The sequence below is a fragment of the Hyperolius riggenbachi genome, chromosome 1, assembly GCF_040937935.1.
Source record: "Hyperolius riggenbachi isolate aHypRig1 chromosome 1, aHypRig1.pri, whole genome shotgun sequence".
NCBI lineage: Eukaryota > Metazoa > Chordata > Amphibia > Anura > Hyperoliidae > Hyperolius > Hyperolius riggenbachi.
The window spans coordinates 689,264,125-689,283,934 of record NC_090646.1 but is presented as its reverse complement, the minus strand read 5'-3'; the positions used below and the strand labels follow the sequence as shown (position 1 = coordinate 689,283,934).

General features: G+C 50.0%; 1 protein-coding gene across 4 annotated transcripts in view; it reads right to left on the bottom strand.

The window, feature by feature from the left end:
* TPM2 (tropomyosin 2) overlaps positions 1–18,803 on the bottom strand; it is a 155,129-nt gene extending 136,326 nt beyond the window's left edge. For 3 of the 4 annotated variants that reach the window (XM_068253450.1, XM_068253458.1, XM_068253442.1), the window contains exons 1-2: positions 18,610–18,802; positions 5,224–5,349 (exon numbers count right to left, since the gene is read on the bottom strand). In XM_068253450.1, coding sequence (XP_068109551.1) covers positions 5,224–5,349; positions 18,610–18,723 — 240 coding nt within the window. In that variant the 5' untranslated portion in view covers positions 18,724–18,802. Of the gene's footprint in view, positions 1–5,223; positions 5,350–18,609 lie in introns of all 4 variants that reach the window. The other variant, XM_068253468.1, reaches the window with a different exon arrangement.
* Between the last annotated feature and the right edge of the window lie 1,007 nt (positions 18,804–19,810).

Sequence of the window (19,810 nt, the reverse complement as noted above, 5' to 3'; positions counted from 1 at the left end):
TATGAGATCGGGAGAGAGGAAACATGGTGGAGTGAAGGAATGATAGGACATAGAGGTATGAGGTCAGGAGAGAAGATACATGATGGGGTGAAGGAATGATAGGACAGAGAGGTATGAGGTCAGGAGAGAGGAAACATGATGGGGTGAAGGAATGATAGGATAGAGAGGTATGAGGTCAGGAGAGAGGAAACATGATGGGGTGAAGGAATGATAGGACAGAGAGGTATGAGGTCAGTAGAGAAGATACATGATGGGGTGACGGAATGATAGGACAGAGAGGTATGAGGTCAGGAGAGAGGAAACATAATGGGGTTAAGGAATGATAGGACAGAGATGTATGAGGTCAGGAGAGAGGAAATGTGATGGAGTGAAGGAATGATAGGATAGAGAGGTATGAGGTCAGGAGAGAGGAAACATGATGGGGTAAAGGAATGACAGGACAGAGAGGTATGAGGTCAGGAGAGAGGAAACATGATGGGGTGAAGGAATGATAGGACAGAGAGGTATGAGGTCAGGAGAGAGAAAACATGATGGGGTGAAGGAATGACAGGACAGAGAGGTATGAGGTCAGGAGAGAGGAAACATGATGGGGTGAAGGAATGATAGGACAGAGAGGTATGAGGTCAGGAGAGAGGAAACATGATGGGGTGAAGAGATGATAGGACAGAGAGGTATGATGTCAGGAGAGAGGAAACATGATGGGGTGAAGAGATGATAGGACAGAGAGGTATGAGGTCAGGAGAGAGGAAACATGATGGGGTGAAGGAATGATAGGACAGAGAGGTATGAGGTCAGGAGAGAGGAAACATGATGCGGTGAAGGAATGATAGGACAGAGAGGTATGAGGTCAGGAGAGAGGAAACATGATGGGGTGAAGGACTGACAGGACAGAGAGGTATGAGGTCAGGAGAGAGGAAACATGATGGGGTGAAGGAATGACAGGACAGAGAGGTATGAGGTCAGGAGAGAGGAAACATGATGGGGTGAAGGGATGATAGGACAGAGAGGTATGAGGTCAGGAGAGAGGAAACATGATGGGGTGAAGGAATGATAGGATAGAGAGGTATGAGGTCAGGAGAGAGGAAACATGATGGGGTGAAGGAATGATAGGACAGAGAGGTATGAGGTCAGTAGAGAAGATACATGATGGAGTGACGGAATGATAGGACAGAGAGGTATGAGGTCAGGAGAGAGGAAACATAATGGGGTGAAGGAATGATAGGACAGAGAGGTATGAGGTCAGGAGAGAGGAAATGTAATGGAGTGAAGGAATGATAGGACAGAGAGGTATGAGGTCAGGAGAGAGGAAACATGATGGGGTGAAGGAATGACAGGACAGAGAGGTATGAGGTCAGGAGAGAGGAAACATGATGGGTGAAGGAATGATAGGACAGAGAGGTATAAGGTCAGGAGAGAGGAAACATGATGGGGTGAAGGAATGACAGGACAGAGAGGTATGAGGTCAGGAGAGAGGAAACATGATGGGGTGAAGGGATGATAGGACAGAGAGGTATGAGGTCAGGAGAGAGGAAACATGATGGGGTGAAGGAATAATAGGACAGAGAGGTATGAGGTCAGGAGAGAGGAAACATGATGGGGTGAAGGAATGATAGGACAGAGAGGTATGAGGTCAGGAGAGTGGAAACATGATGGGTGAAGGAATGATAGGACAGAGAGGTATGAGGTCAGGAGAGAGGAAACATGATGGGGTGAAGGGATGATGGGACAGAGAGGTATGAGGTCAGGAGAGAGGAAACATGATGGGGTGAAGGAATAATAGGACAGAGAGGTATGAGGTCAGGAGAGAGGAAACATGATGGGGTGAAGGAATGATAGCGCAGAGAGGTATGAGGTCAGGAGAGAGAAAACATGATGGGGAGTGAAGGAATGATAGAACAGAGAGGTATGAGGTCAGGAGAGAGGAAACATGATGGGTAGTGAAGGAATGATAGGACAGAGAGGTATGAGGTCAGGAGAGAGGAAACATGATGGGGTGAAGGAATGATAGGACATAGAGGTATGAGGTCAGGAGAGAGGAAACATGATGGAGAGTGAAGGAATGATAGGACAGAGAGGTATGATGTCAGAAGAGAGGAAACATGATGGGGTAAAGGAATGATAGGACAGAGAGGTATGAGGTCAGGAGAGAGGAAACATGATGGAGAGTGAAGGAATGATAGGACAGAGAGGTATGATGTCAGAAGAGAGGAAACATGATGGGGTGAAGGAATGATAGGACAGAGAGGTATGAGGGCAGGAGAGAGGAAGCATGGTGGAGTGAAGGAATGATAGGACAGAGAAGTATGAGGTCAGGAGAGAGGAAACATGATGGGGTGAAGGAATGATAGGACAGAGAGGTATGAGGTCAGGAGAGAGGAAACATGATGGAGTGAAGGAATGATAGGACAGAGAAGTATGAGGTCAGGAGAGAGGAAACATGATGGGGTGAAGGAATGATAGGACAGAGAGGTATGAGGTCAGGAGAGAAGATACATGATGGGGTGAAGGAATGACAGGACAGGGAGGTATGAGGTCAGGAGAGAGGAAACATGATGGGGTGAAGGAATGATAGGACAGAGAGGTATGAGATCGGGAGAGAGGAAACATGGTGGAGTGAAGGAATGATAGGACAGAGAGGTATGAGGTCAGGAGAGAGGAAACATGATGGGGTGAAGGAATGATAGGACAGAGAGGTATGAGGTTAGGAGAGAGGAAACATGATGGGGTGAAGGAATGATAGGACAGAGAGGTATGACATCGGGAGAGAGGAAACATGGTGGAGTGAAGGAATGATAGGACATAGAGGTATGAGGTCAGGAGAGAAGATACATGATGGGGTGAAGGAATGACAGGACAGAGAGGTATGAGGTCAGGAGAGTGGAAACATGATGGGGTGAAGGAATGATCGGACAGAGAGGTATGAGGTCAGGAGAGAGGAAACATGATGGGGTGAAGGAATGATAGGATAGAGAGGTATGAGGTCAGGAGAGAGGAAACATGATGTGGTGAAGGAATGATAAGACAGAGAGGTATGAGGTCAGGAGAGAGGAAACATGATGGGGTGACGGAATGATAGGACAGAGAGGTATGAGGTCAGGAGAGAGGAAACATGATGGTGTGAAGGAATGATAGGACAGAGAGGTATGAGGTCAGGAGAGAGGAAACATGATGGGGAGAGAAGGAATGATAGGACAGAGAGGTATGAGATCAGGAGAGAAGATACATGATGGGGTGACGGAATGATAGGACAGAGAGGTATGAGGTCAGGAGAGAAGATACATGATGGGGTGAAGGAATGACAGGACAGGGAGGTATGAGGTCAGGAGAGAGGAAACATGATGGGGTGAAGGAATGATAGGACAGAGAGGTATGAGATCGGGAGAGAGGAAACATGGTGGAGTGAAGGAATGATAGGACAGAGAGGTATGAGGTCAGGAGAGAGGAAACATGATGGGGTGAAGGAATGATAGGACAGAGAGGTATGAGGTTAGGAGAGAGGAAACATGATGGGGTGAAGGAATGATAGGACAGAGAGGTATGACATCGGGAGAGAGGAAACATGGTGGAGTGAAGGAATGATAGGACATAGAGGTATGAGGTCAGGAGAGAAGATACATGATGGGGTGAAGGAATGACAGGACAGAGAGGTATGAGGTCAGGAGAGTGGAAACATGATGGGGTGAAGGAATGATCGGACAGAGAGGTATGAGGTCAGGAGAGAGGAAACATGATGGGGTGAAGGAATGATAGGATAGAGAGGTATGAGGTCAGGAGAGAGGAAACATGATGGGGTGAAGGAATGATAAGACAGAGAGGTATGAGGTCAGGAGAGAGGAAACATGATGGGGTGACGGAATGATAGGACAGAGAGGTATGAGGTCAGGAGAGAGGAAACATGATGGTGTAAAGGAATGATAGGACAGAGAGGTATGAGGTCAGGAGAGAGGAAACATGATGGGGAGAGAAGGAATGATAGGACAGAGAGGTATGAGATCAGGAGAGAAGATACATGATGGGGTGACGGAATGATAGGACAGAGAGGTATGAGGTCAGGAGAGAAGATACATGATGGGGTGAAGGAATGACAGGACAGAGAGGTATGAGGTCAGGAGAGAGGAAACATAATGGAGTGAAGGAATGATAGGATAGAGAGGTATGAGGTCAGGAGAGAGGAAACATGATGGGGTGAAGGAATGATAAGACAGAGAGGTATGAGGTCAGGAGAGAGGAAACATGATGGGGTGACGGAATGATAGGACAGAGAGGTATGAGGTCAGGAGAGAGGAAACATGATGGGGTGAAGGAATGATAGGACAGAGAGGTATGAGGTCAGGAGAGAGGAAACATGATGGGGAGAGAAGGAATGATAGGACAGAGAGGTATGAGGTCAGGAGAGAGGAAACATGATGGGGTGAAGGAATGATAGGACAGAGAGGTATGAGGTCAGGGGAGAGGAAACATGATGGGGAGAGAAGGAATGATAGGATAGAGAGGTATGAGGTCAGGAGAGAAGACAGAGAGGTAGGAAGACGTTAGATGTGGTGGATAGAAGAAATAGAGAAGACAAATTAGAAAAAAGTAGATAAGACAGAGTAGCTTGCATATTTATTAATTTTATTGTATTCATAAAGTGCCAACATATTACGCAGCGCTGATTGAGGGTTAAACACAATGGATGAAGATGAAGGGAATGGTGACCTAGAAGTGAGGTGGGGTTGGCAGGAAGGAGCGAGGTAGATGTCCATGTAATGTCATGTTAATCCATTGGAGTAAATAGGGGGCCTCCCTTGGAAGTGTCGATAAAGTGCAGGTCTGTCTTTCATATTTGACCTTATGTGCACGACAACGGGCTTGATTCACAAAAGGGCGCTAACTAATTAGCACTCCTAAGGCCCTTTGGGGCGCACAAAGTTTAGCGCTGTGCGGTACGCGTGAAACGTCGCAACGGGTGCGATGAAAATGTCGCACCAGGTGTGCCCAAAAAGTTGCATGGTGCGACGTTTCGGGTGCATCCGGTGCAGGGTTTTAGGCGCACCTGGTGCAACAGTTTCATCGCAGCCGGTGTGACATTTTGTGCGCACCGCACAGCGCTAAACTTTGTGCGCAATCAATAAAAGCTTTTAGGGGTGCTAACTGAGTTTGCACCCTTTTGTGAATGGAGCCCAACAAGTGCTAGGGTAAAGAAAGGTCTCTGGTGTGTAACACCCCAAATCATCTACTCACGTCTGTAGCTTTCTTCTCTGCCAGTTCCAAGCGTTCCTGGGCGTCCTTCACAGACTCGGAATATTTCTCTACTTCATCTTCTGTACCCTTCAGCTTCTTCTGCATCTCCATCACCTCTTCCTCCAGCTGAGAAGAGAGGGAGGAATTAGAGGAGGCACATCATGTATATGTACATAGGAGAGTAATGTACAGACTAGGTGAGTTATGGAACGTAAATCGCTAACATATTATGCAGCACTGTACAATAGATGGGGAGGTGTTACAGCACTAAACAATGTTACACAGGAAACCTGTAGCGTTCACCAACATAGTGAAGGGATAAGTCTAACAGTCCAAATACAAATCCAAAAAAAAGCTTTATTGGCAGGACCAAATACATTGAGCATTGCCAAAGCAAGATATGAATGTGTTAGCATGGGAGGGGGTGGTTGTGGGGTTATAGGCATGGGGAGGGTATAGGTGACAGTATAAGGGGTATATAGTCCATAGGGGAGGGGAGTATGGGGTTATACAGTCCATGTGGCATCATGTTCCTCTCAGTTGGTGGCAGGCTGTGACTAGTGTTGGGCGAACATCTAGATGTTCGGGTTCGGGCCGAACAGGCCGAACATGGCCGCGATGTTCAGGTGTTCGACCCGAACTCCGAACATAATGGAAGTCAATGGGGACCCGAACTTTTGTGGTTTGTAAAGCCTCCTTACATGCTACATACCCCAAATTTACAGGGTATGTGCACCTTGGGAGTGGGTACAAGAGGAAAAAAAAATTTAGCAAAAAGAGCTTATAGTTTTTGAGAAAATCGATTTTAAAGTTTCAAAGGGAAAACTGTCTTTTAAATGCGGGAAATGTCTGTTTTCTTTGCACAGGTAACATGCTTTTTGTCGGCATGCAGTCATAAATGTAATACATATAAGAGGTTCCAGGAAAAGGGACCGGTAATGCTAACCCAGCAGCAGCACACGTGATGGAACAGGAGGAGGGTGGCGCAGGAGGAGAAGGCCACGCTTTGAGACACAACAACCCAGGCCTTGCATGAGGACAAGAAGCGTGCGGATAGCATGCTTTGTACCACCATGCAGTCATAAATGTAATAAAGATAAGTGGTTCAATAAACAGGGACCACGCGGCAACGCTAACCCAGCAGCAGCACACGTGATGGAACAGGAGGAGGCGCAGGAGGAGAAGGCCACGCTTTGTGAGACACAACAACCCAGGCCTTGCATGAGGACAAAAAGCGTGCGGATAGCATGCTTTGTACCGCCATGTAGTCATAAATGTAATAAAGATAAGAGGTTCAATAAACAGGGACCACGCGGCAACGCTAACCCAGCAGCAGCAGCAGCAGCAGCACACGTGATGGAACAGGAGGAGGCGCAGGAGGAGAAGGCCACGCTTTGTGAGACACAACAACCCAGGCCTTGCATGAGGACAAAAAGCGTGCGGATAGCATGCTTTGTACCGCCATGTAGTCATAAATGTAATAAAGATAAGAGGTTCAATAAACAGGGACCACGCGGCAACGGTAACCCAGCAGCAGCAGCAGCAGCAGCAGCACACGTGATGGAACAGGAGGAGGCGCAGGAGGAGAAGGCCACGCTTTGTGAGACACAACAACCCAGGCCTTGCATGAGGACAAAAAGCGTGCGGATAGCATGCTTTGTACCGCCATGTAGTCATAAATGTAATAAAGATAAGAGGTTCCATAAACAGGGACCACGCGGCAACGGTAACCCAGCAGCAGCAGCAGCAGCAGCAGCACACGTGATGGAACAGGAGGAGGCGCAGGAGGAGAAGGCCACGCTTTGTGAGACACAACAACCCAGGCCTTGCATGAGGACAAAAAGCGTGCGGATAGCATGCTTTGTACCGCCATGTAGTCATAAATGTAATAAAGATAAGAGGTTCCATAAACAGGGACCGGCAACGGTAACCCAGCAGCAGCAGCAGCAGCAGCAGCAGCAGCACACGTGATGGAACAGGAGGAGGCGCAGGAGGAGAAGGCCACGCTTTGTGAGACACAACAACCCAGGCCTTGCATGAGGACAAAAAGCGTGCGGATATAGCAGCAATGCTTTTTGCCGCCATGCAGTCATAAATGTAATACAGATGAGAGGTTCAATAAACAGGGACCGGAAACGCTAAACCATCCCAGATGTTCATCGGTCATGTTACTTGGTTGGGGTCCAGGAGTGTTGCGTAGTCGTTTCCAATCCAGGATTGATTCATTTTAATTTGAGTCAGACGGTCTGCATTTTCTGTGGAGAGGCGGATACGCCGATCTGTGATGATGCCTCCGGCAGCACTGAAACAGCGTTCCGACATAACGCTGGCTGCCGGGCAAGCCAGCACCTCTATTGCGTACATTGCCAGTTCGTGCCAGGTGTCTAGCTTCATGCCCGGTTTCAGGTCCAGCGGTGCCAGCCACAAATCCGTCTGTTCCTTTATTCCCCTCCAAATTTCCTCCCCTGTGTGCTGCTTATCCCCAAGGCAGATCAGCTTCAGCAACGCTTGCTGACGCATGCCAACAGCTGTGCTGCACTGCTTCCACGATCCTACTGCTGCTGGTGCTGGGTTAGCATTTCCGGATGAGGTACAGCTTTGAGATGCGTTGGAGGAGAAGGAGTCAGAGAGGTAGGTGCTGCTGTTGTTATCCAGCTGTTTGCGGCGTGGGCAACACCCGCGCCGTAGCAGGTGAGGAATCGCTGCCAGGCTCCACAAGGTTCACCCAGTGCGCGGTAAGGGAGATGTATCGACCCTGGCCGAACGCACTCGTCCAGGTGTCAGTGGTGAGGTGAACCTTGCAGGCAATGGCATTCTTCAAGCTTCGGGTTATTTAGCTGACCACGTGCTCATGCAACTCAGGCACTGCAGAGCGCGCAAAGTGGTAGCGGCTGGGAACAACGTAACGTGGGATGGCCACTGACATCATGCCCTTGAAGCTGTTTGTCTCCACCACTCGATATGGCAGCATTTCGCAGGCCAGAAGCTTGGCTATGCTGGCTGGCTGTTACTGCCACGGCCCGGGGGTCATTTGCTGGCAATTTCCTCTTGTGCTCAAACATCTCAGAGACAGACAACTCAACCGTAGCGCTGCACACCGAAGGGCTGTTGGTTGTTGTGTTTGATGAACACTGGGAGACCTCAAGAGCACTAGTCCGGAAAGTGACAGTGTCAGCATCGTCTGATGTTTGTGAATGTTGTGAACCACGCAATGGCTGGGCTACTGCTGCTGCTGAGGCGGGTCTGGTGGTGAGTCTGGTGAACCCAAGGGAGGCAGTGTTGCTGGTGGTACCCTGTCCTGCCGCGTTTGCCCACAGAGTGGGATGTTTGGATAGAATGTGGCGGCTCATGCTGGTGGTGGAGAGGTTGTTAATACTTTTCCCCCTGCTCAGGCGGGTCTTGCACACCTTGCAAATCGCCATGGTAACATCCTCAGTGCAGTCTTCAAAGAAAGCCCAGACTTTAACTGGCTGAGGACTCGGACCTCGTGCGTGATGTGCTGGTGCTGCTTAACCCACTGCTGGACGCTTGAGAGGTCATCCAAGTAATTATCTGGTCCTGTTCTTTTGGATCTGTGAGGGTTGTTGTCCTGGACAACATGGGCAGTATTGAGTGGGTTTTCTTGGGTGCTCCCCTGTGGCCTGTACGTGAACCGTCAGGGGAAACACCTCTTCCCTTGCCCCTCCCTCTTTCACCGGATTTCTTCCTCATTTCACTTATCCTTAAAGTACACGCTGACTGGCAGCAGTACAGTGGCAGTACAGAAATGCTATACAGTGGTGGGTGAGCGGTGTACCACTATTGTCAGCAGTGACACAGAGCACAATGCTATACAGTGGCGGGTGAGCGGTGTACTACTGTTCCCAGCAGACACAGAGTGGAAGTAAACACAATGCTATATAGTGTGGCTGAGCCGTGTACACAGAGTGGCATTAAACACAATGCTATATAGTCTGCTATATAGTCACCCCGAACAGGGTGATGTTCTGCAGAACCCGAACAGTGGCAAACACTGTTCGCCCAACACTACTGGGAGGGAACGCAGATTTTAGTACCTAAACACACGATACAACATGTTTTCCGGGGTCGGACTCTGAGGCACATACAGATGGTCCCGATCATCATCCTCATCATACAACTCTTCTCCTGAGTCTGACCCACCCACCACCTCTGCCACCCCAACATCCCCAGACACAGACCCCTCATCGTCCTCAACATTAACTTGGGATGCTGGCCTGAGCCAGACCTCCTCCTCCACATCAGGCCCCATCATCTCCTCAATGGCAGCCCTCATTAATCGCTCTGGCGACGGACTGATGGACACAACGTTCTCCTCCGGGGAGGGCTGCTGCTGACCACTGGCTGCTGGGGTGGATGTTATAGCTTGCGTGGGGCGTTGGCTGTTGCTGTTGTTGGGAGTGCTGCTCACAGCGGAGGTCTCTGGGGAACTCATGTTGAGCTCATATAGTGGTTGACGGTGAGTGGAGTATTACTGATCCCAGCAATATACACACTGACTGGCAGAGTACGCAATGCTATATAGTGTGGCTGAGCGGTGTACACAGAGTGGCAGTAAACACAATGCTATATAGTCTGGCTGAGCGAGCGGTGTACTACTGTTCCCAGCAGAATCAGAGTGGCAGTAAACAATGGTATATAGTCTGGCTGAGCGGTGTACACAGAGTGTCAGTAAACAATGGTATATAGTCTGGCTGAGCGAGCGGTGTACTACTGTTCCCAGCAGAATCAGAGTGGCAGTAAACAATGGTATATAGTCTGGCTGAGCGGTGTACACAGAGTGTCAGTAAACAATGGTATATAGTCTGGCTGAGCGGTGTACACACAATGCTATATAGTCTGCTATATAGTGTCAGTAAACAATGGTATATAGTCTGGCTGAGCGAGCGGTGTACTACTGTTCCCAGCAGAATCAGAGTGGCAGTAAACAATGGTATATAGTCTGGCTGAGCGGTGTACACAGAGTGTCAGTAAACAATGGTATATAGTCTGGCTGAGCGAGCGGTGTACTACTGTTCCCAGCAGAATCAGAGTGGCAGTAAACAATGGTATATAGTCTGGCTGAGCGGTGTACACAGAGTGTCAGTAAACAATGGTATATAGTCTGGCTGAGCGAGCGGTGTACTACTGTTCCCAGCAGAATCAGAGTGGCAGTAAACAATGGTATATAGTCTGGCTGAGCGGTGTACACAGAGTGTCAGTAAACAATGGTATATAGTCTGGCTGAGCGGTGTACACACAATGCTATATAGTCTGCTATATAGTGTCAGTAAACAATGGTATATAGTCTGGCTGAGCGAGCGGTGTACTACTGTTCCCAGCAGAATCAGAGTGGCAGTAAACAATGGTATATAGTCTGGCTGAGCGGTGTACACAGAGTTTCAGTAAACAATGGTATATAGTCTGGCTGAGCGGTGTACACAGAGTGTCAGTAAACAATGGTATATAGTCTGGCTGAGCGGTGTACACAGAGTGGCAGTAAACACAATGCTATATAGTCTGGCTGAGCGAGCGGTGTACTACTGTTCCCAGCAGAATCAGAGTGGCAGTAAACAATGGTATATAGTCTGGCTGAGCGGTGTACACAGAGTGTCAGTAAACAATGGTATATAGTCTGGCTGAGCGGTGTACACAGAGTGTCAGTAAACAATGGTATATAGTCTGGCTGAGCGGTGTACACAGAGTGGCAGTAAACACAATGCTATATACTCTGGCTGAGCGAGCGGTGTACTACTGTTCCCAGCAGACACAGAACAGTGAACAGAATGCTATATAGTGTGGCTGAGCGAGCGGTGTACCACTATTCCCAGCAGACACAGAACAGTGAACAGAATGCTATATAGTGTGGCTGAGCGGGCGGTGTACCACTATTCCCAGCAGACACAGAACAGTGAACAGAATGCTATATAGTGTGGATGAGCGAGCGGTGTACCACTATTCCCAGCAGACACAGAACAGTAAACAGAATGCTATATAGTGTGGCTGAGCGAGCGGTGTACCACTATTCCCAGCAGACACAGAACAGTGAACAGAATGCTATATAGTGTGGCTGAGCGAGCGGTGTACCACTATTCCCAGCAGACACAGAACAGTGCACAGAATGCTATATAGTGTGGCTGAGCGAGCGGTGTACCACTATTCCCAGCAGACACAGAACAGTAAACAGAATGCTATATAGTGTGGCTGAGCGAGCGGTGTACCACTATTCCCAGCAGACACAGAACAGTAAACAGAATGCTATATAGTGTGGCTGAGCGAGCGGTGTACCACTATTCCAAGCAGACACAGAACAGTGAACAGAATGCTATATAGTGTGGCTGAGCGAGCGGTGTACCACTATTCCCAGCAGACACAGAGTGGCAGTAAACAGAATGCTATATAGTGTGGCTGAGCGAGGTACACAGAGTGGCAGTAAACAGAATGCTATATAGTGTGGCTGAGCAAGCGGTGTACTACTATTCCCAGCAGACACAGAGTGGCAGTAAACAGAATGCTATATAGTGTGGCTGAGCGAGGTACACAGAGTGGCAGTAAACAGAATGCTATATAGTGTGGCTGAGCAAGCGGTGTACTACTGTTCCCAGCAGTGACACAATGACAGGGGGGACCCTGGCTAGCGTGGCTGGAGCGCGAACTACCCTGCCTGCCTACCCAAAGCTAAACCCACAGACAAATGGCGGAGATATGACGTGGTTCGGGTATTTATTTACCCGAACCACGTGACCGTTCGGCCAATCAGAGCGCGTTCGGGTCCGAACCACGTGACCCGTTCGGCCAATCACAGCGCTAGCCGAACGTTCGGGGAACGTTCGGCCATGCGCTCTTAGTTCGGCCATATGGCCGAACGGTTTGGCCGAGCACCGTCAGGTGTTCGGCCGAACTCGAACATCACCCGAACAGGGTGATGTTCTGCAGAACCCGAACAGTGGCGAACACTGTTCGCCCAACACTAGCTGTGACATATCGGGCAGCTATTTGCACGGTTGTTTCCTCCTCCCCCAGTAGGATGTAGAGTTTCCTCTCCTCATCTGTGGAGGTAAAATCCTGGATGTGGGCGGAGAGTCTCTGGAAGTGGGCGGTCCTCACAGGTGCGTATTTGCTGCAGTGTAGCAGGAAGTGGGCCTCATCCTCCAGGGCCCCCTGGTCACATTGCCTGTACAATCTCTCCTCCCGGGGCTTCCATGTCTGTCTGTGTCGCCCTGTCTCTATCTCCAGGCTGTGGGCGGAGAGTCTCTGGAAGTGGGCGGTCCTCACAGGTGCGTATTTGCTGCAGTGTAGCAGGAAGCGGGCCTCATTCTCCAGGACCCCCTGGTCACATTGCCTGCACAGTCTCTCCTCCCGGGGCTTCCATGTCTGTCTGTGTCGCCCTGTCTCTACCTCCAGGCTGTGGGCGGAGAGTCTGGGGAAGTGGGCGGTCCTCATAGATGCGTATTTGCTGCAGTGTAGCAGGAAGTGGGCCTCATCCTCCAGCACCCCCTGGTCACATTGCCTGCACAGTCTCTCCTCCCGGGGCTTCCATGTCTGTCTGTGGCGCCCTGTCTCTATCTCCGGGCTGTGGGCGGAGAGTCTCTGGAAGTGGGCGGTCCTCACAGGTGCGTATTTGCTGCAGTGTAGCAGGAAGTGGGCCTCATCCTCCAGGGCCCCTGGTTACATTGCCTGCACAGTCTCTCCTCCCGGGGCTTCCATGTCTGTCTGTGCCGCCCTGTCTCTACCTCCAGGCTGTGGGCGGAGAGTCTCAGGAAGTGGGCGGTCCTCACAGGTGCGTATTTGCTGCAGTGTAGCAGGAAGTGGGCCTCATTCTCCAGGACCCCCTGGTCACATTGCCTGCACAGTCTCTCCTCCCGGGGCTTCCATGTCTGTTTGTGTCGCCCTGTCTCTACCTCCAGGCTGTGGGCGGAGAGTCTCAGGAAGTGGGCGGTCCTCACAGGTGCGTATTTGCTGCAGTGTAGCAGGAAGTGGGCCTCATCCTCCAGGACCCCCTGGTCACACTGTCTGCACAGTCTCTCCTCCCGGGGCTTCCATGTCTGTCTGTGTCGCCCTGTCTCTATCTCCAGGCTGTGAGCGGAGAGTCTCTGGAAGTGGGCGGTCCTCACAGGTGTATATTTGCTGCAGTGTAGCAGGAAGTGGGCCTCATCCTCCAAGGCCCCCTGGTCACATTGTCTGCACAGTCTCTCCTCCCGGGGCTTCCATGTCTGTCTGTGTCGCCCTGTCTCTACCTCCAGGCTGTGGGCGGAGAGTCTCTGGAAGTGGGCGGTCCTCACAGGTGCATATTTGCTGAAGTGTAGCAGGAAGTGGGCCTCATCCTCCAGGACCCCCTGGTCACATTGTCTGCACAGTCTCTCCTCCCGGGGCTTCCATGTCTGTCTGTGTCGTCCCATGTCTCTATCTCCAGGCTGTGGGCGGAGAGTCTCTGGAAGTGGGCGGTCCTCACAGGTGCATATTTGCTGCAGTGTAGCAGGAAGTTGGCCTCATCCTCCCGGACCCCCTGGTCACATTGTCTGCACAGTCTCTCCTCCCGGGGCTTCCATGTCTGTCTGTGTCGTCCTGTCTCTACCTCCAGGTTGTGGGCGGAGAGTCTCTGGAAGTGGGCGGTCCTTACAGGTGCATATTTGCTGCAGTGTAGCAGGAAGTTGGCCTCATCCTCCCGGACCCCCTGGTCACATTGTCTGCACAGTCTCTCCTCCCGAGGCTTCCATGTCTCTCCATGCCGCCCCGTCTCTAGCTTGTCACTGAGTCCATATGGCAGGGGAGAAAAGCACTCAGGGAGGAGGGTCCTACAATCTAATTGTTGGGGAAAGGGGCACACTAGGGAAATGGGGTGCAAGTCCAAGAGAGGGGGGTGGAGCTATGATGATGGCAGGCCAGATAAGCAATGGTGAATAGATGGGGCTTTTAGGCCTGCTTGAATGAGCTAAAGGTAGGGGAGAGTCTGATGAGGGGAGGGAGTTCCATAGAGCAGGGGCTGCTCTGGAGAAGTCCTGGAGACTCACGAGTAAGCAGGTGATGCATCCAGGGGGTACTTGGGCTTGATGTAGATAATTAAATATAACAAATTGAGGTTTTTTTGATATGATAAATCCCATATAAACGACACCATATTAGTATTTTAGCTGAAACAATCACTGAGTACTACCAGTAAATATATCTGTGCCATGGGGTACTTGAGATAATCTCTACCACATGAAGGGGTATTTGGTGAGCACAGGCTTTCATTAGGAGAGCATCCCAAAGTCATGTAGAGAAGTGCTGCCCTATCCCACCCTAAAACATCCCCACCACTCAGAAGAAGACTGTTCCTGCGTAATGTGAGGAGCTTTCTGGCCACAGCTGAGGGAAGGGACTGATGGTGGCATCGGGATTACTGCTGAGATGTCTTCTATAACAAAACATGAAATATTTCACTAGTTCTCCTATAACTATGACAAGTCCCGGCATTGCAGGATAATCTCAGGCTGCTCCAACACTGCTAGACATGAGTACAAGGTCTGAACTCCTAGCAATTCTTCTGCAACTAGGACAGCAGGTGGCGCTGTGTGACTGCTCTTACTGTAAATGCTAAATTCTAATGATAGCCCTCCCCAAATAAATCAACTTCAGATATTACTACTGCTATTCATATTACAATATTCTGCAGCACTTTACAGGGTACATAGTCATGTCACTGACTGCCCTCAGAGGAGCTCACACTCTAATCTCTACCATATTCATAGTCTAATGTCCTACCATATTATTATTATGTATTTATATAGCACTGACATCTCCTGCAGCACTGTACAGAATACATAGTCATGTTACTGGCTGTCCTCAGAGGAGCTCACACTCTAATCCTACCATATTCATAGTGTAATGGCCTACCATATTATTATTATGTATTTATATAGCACTGACATCTCCTGCAGCACATTACAGAGTACATAGTCATGTTACTGGCTGTCCTCAGAGGAGCTCACACTCTAATCCTACAATAGTCCTAGTCTAATGCCCTACCATATTATTATTATGTATTTATATAGCACTGACATCTTCTGCAGCACTGTACAGAATACATAGTCATGTTACTGGCTGTCCTCAGAGGAGCTCACACTCTAATCCTACCATAGTCATACTCTAATGTCCTACCATATTATTATTATGTATTTATATAGCACTGACATCTTCTGCAGCACATTACAGAGTACATAGTCATGTCACTGACTGTCCTCAGAGGAGCTCACACTCTAATCCTACCATATTCATAGTGTAATGTCCTACCATATTATTATGTATTTATATAGCACTGACATCCCCTGCAGCACATTACAGAGTACATAGTAATGTCACTGACTGTCCTCAGAGGAGCTCACACTCTAATCCTACCATAGTCATAGTGTACTGTCCTACCATATTATTATTATGTATTTATACAGCACTGACATCTCCTGCAGCACATTACAGAATACATAGTCATGTTACTGGCTGTCCTCAGAGGAGCTCACACTCTAATCCTACCATATTCATAGTGTAATGGCCTACCATATTATTATTATGTATTTATATAGCACTGACATCTTCTGCAGCACATTACAGAGTACATAGTCATGTCACTGACTGTCCTCAGAGGAGCTCACACTCTAATCTCTACCATATTCATAGTCTAATGTCCTACCATATTATTATTATGTATTTATATAGCACTGACATCTTCTGCAGCACATTACAGAGTACATAGTCATGTCACTGACTGCCCTCAGAGGAGCTCACACTCTAATCCTACCATAGTCATAGTGTAATGTCCTACCATATTATTATTATGTATTTATATAGCACTGACATCTTCTGCAGCACTTTACAGAGTACATAGTCATGTCACTGACTGCCCTCAGAGGAGCTCACACTCTAATCTCTACCATATTCATAGTCTAATGTCCTACCATAGTATTATTATGTATTTATATAGCACTGACATCTTCTGCAGCACTGTACAAAATACATAGTCATGTCACTGGCTGTCCTCAGAGCTCACACTCTAATCCTACCATATTCAAACTCTAATGTCCTACCATATTATTATTATGTATTTATATAGCACTGACATCTTCTGCAGCACTGTACAGAGTACATAGTCATGTCACTGACTGTCCTCAGAGGAGCTCACACTCTAATCCTACCATAGTCATAGTCTAATGTCCTACTATATTATTATTATGTATTTATATAGCACTGACATCTTCTGCAGCACTTTACGGAGTACATAGTCATGTCACTGACTGTCCTCAGAGGAGCTCACACTCTAATCCTACCATCGTCATAGTCTGATGTCCTACCATATTATTATTATGTATTTATATAGCACTGACATCTTCTGCAGCACTGTACAGTGTACAAAGTCATGTCACTGACTGTCCTCAGAGGAGCTTACACTCTAATCCTACCATAGTCATAGTCTAATGTCCTACCATATTATTATTATGTATTTAGAGCACTGACATCTCCTGCAGCACATTACAGAGTACATAGTCATGTCACTGACTGTCCTCAGAGGAGCTCACAGTCTAATCCTACCATAGTCATAGTCTAATGTCCTACCATATTATTACTATGTATTTATATAGCACTGACATCTTCTGCAGCACATTACAGAGTACATAGCCATGTCACTGACTGTCCTCAGAGGAGTTCTCCCCCATGGTGGTTGGATTGGGTTCTCCCCCATGGTGTTTGGATTGAGTTATACCCCATGGTGGTTGGATTGGGTTCTCTCCCATGGTGGTTGGATTGAGTTCTCCCCCATGGTGGAGGTATGAGTTCTCCCCCATGGTGGTTGGATTGGGTTCTCCCCCATGGTGGTTGGATTGAGTTATACCCCATGGTGGTTGGATTGGGTTCTCCCCCATGGTGGTTGGATTGAGTTCTCCCCCATGGTGGTTGGATTGGGTTCTCCCCCATGGTGGTTGGATTGGGTTCTCCCCCATGGTGGTTGGATTGGGTTCTCCCCCATGGTGGTTGGATTGGGTTCTCCCCCATGGTGGTTGGATTGGGTTCTCCCCCATGGTGGTTGGATTGGGTTCTCCCCCATGGTGGTTGCATTCAGTTCTCCCCCATGGTGGTTGGATTGGGTTCTCCCCCATGGTGGTTGGATTGAGTTCTCCCCCATGGTGGTTGGATTGGGTTCTCCCGCATGGTGGTTGGATTCGGTTCTCCCCCATGGTGGTGGGATTGAGTTCTCCCCCATGGTGGTTGGATTGGGTTCTCCCCCATGGTGGTTGGATTGAGTTCTCCCCCATAGTGGTTGGATTGAGTTCTCCCCCATGGTGGACGTATGAAAAGGGTTGCATTCCTCAGCAGCACTTGGGGTAATTTTCTGGAAATGCTCTTTCAAGGATACTTCATCAACTCCAAACACACAATCAGATTGTCAGCTCCTATGCCAGACTGCTCCAACCAATCCGTCAGTTATATGATTATAAGAAGATGGATAGAGTGCAATCTTCTGGGCTCAGGCTAGATGTCATAGCTCTAGAGACCACAGACTTCCACAGTGCAGCTCCCACCAAGGGCCCTAATCCATTCCAGGGACCCACCACAGCCAAGGTGCATGATGAGAGTACTATGAGGAGGAAGAGGATGGTGTGGTTGTAGGATTATGGGGGGAGTAGTGTGTGTGGGGGAGGTTGGGGTGAAAATAATAAGGGGTTGGGGTAGCAGCAGTAGTAAAAGTTTAGGAGTAGGACCAGTAATAAGCTGTTGATGGGAGTAGTAGTAGTAGTAGTTCTGGTAGGATGGGAGTAGTAGTACTGGCAGGATGGGAGTAGTAGTACTGGCAGGATGGGAGTAGTAGCGGCGGCAGAACAATAGGAGTGGTAATACTGGCAGGATGGGAGTAGTAGTACTGGCAGGATGGGAGTAGTAGTAGCACTGGCAGGATGGGAGTAGTAGTACTGGCAGGATGGGAGTAGTAGTACTAGCAGGATGGGGGTAGTAGTGGCGGCAGAACAATAGGAGTAGTAGTACTGGCAGGGTGGGAGTAGTAGTGGCGGCAGAACAACAGAAGTAGTAGTAGTACTGGCAGGATGGGAGTAGTAGTGGCGGCAGAACAACAGAAGTAGTAGTAGTACTGGCAGGCAGATGGGAGTGGTAGTACTGGCAGGGTGGGAGTGGTAGTACTGGCAGGCAGGATGGGAGTAGTAGTACTGGCAGGGTGGGAGTAGTAGTGGCGGCTGAATAATAGGAGTAGTAGTAGAGGTAGTAAGGGCAGGATGGGAGTAGTAGTAGTACTGGCAGGGTGGGAGTGGTAGTACTGGCAGGCAGGATGGGAGTGGTAGTACTGGCAGGGTGGGAGTAGTAGTGGCGGCAGAACAATAGGAGTAGTAGTAGTAGTAGTAGTATTACCTGTTTGCAGCGGTCCTCTGCCTGCTTCTTGTCGCCCTCGGCTTGCTCTGCCCGGTCGATAGCGTTCTCCTTGTCCAGCTTCAGCATCTGCATCTTCTTCTTGATGGCGTCCATGGCGGCGGCTGGCGGGCGGTCGGGGGAAGCTCGGAGAGAAAAGAGACAGCAGAGAGTCCGGAGGCTGGAGGAGAACTGATCCGATCCCCCGATTATATATCCCGGAGCCCAGACCCGCCCCAACCCCATCCACTGCCTTGTATGGAGGAGACCCCGGGGAGGAGAGGAGGGGGGGGGGGGGGGGATACAGGAGGGGGGGAGGGGGGAGAGGAGGACACGGGGGGAGAGGGGGAAACACAGGAGGAGACAGGAAGAGAGGGGGAAACACAGGAGGAGAGGAGGGGGGAGAGGAGGACACGGGAGGAGAGGGGGAAACACAGGAGGAGAGGAGAGGGGGGGATACAGGAGGGGAGGAGGGGGGAGAGGAGGACACGGGGGGAGAGGGGGAAACACAGGAGGAGACAGGAGGAGAGGGGGAAACACAGGAGGAGAGGAGAGGGGGGATACAGGAGGGGAGGAGAGGGGGGGATACAGGAGGGGAGGAGAGGGGACAGGAGGAGAGGAGAGGGGGGGATACAGGAGGGGAGGAGGGGGGAGAGGAGGAGAGGAGAGGGGGGGATACAGGAGGGGAGAGGAGGACACGGGGGGAGAGGGGGAAACACAGGAGGAGAGGAGGGGGGGTAGCATACAGGAGGGGAGGAGGGGGGAGAGGAGGACACGGGGGGAGAGGGGGAAACACAGGAGGGGAGGAGAGGGGGAAACACAGGAGGGGAGGAGGGGGGCATACAGGAGGGGAGGAGGGGGGAGAGGAGGACACGGGCGGAGAGGGGGAAACACAGGAGGAGACAGGAGGAGAGGGGGAAACACAGGAGGAGACAGGAGGAGAGGGGGGAACACAGGAGGAGACAGGAGGAGAGGGGGAAACACAGGAGGAGAGGAGGGGGATACAGGAGGGGAGGAGGGGGGACAGGAGGACACGGGGGGAGAGGAGGAAACACAGGAGGACACAGGAGGAGAGGGGGAAACACAGGAGGAGAGGAGGGGGGACAGGAGGACACAGGAGGAGAGGGGGAAACACAGGAGGAGAGGAGAGGGGGGAATACAGGAGGGGAGGGGGGGCAGAAGGACACAGGAGGAGAGGGGGAAA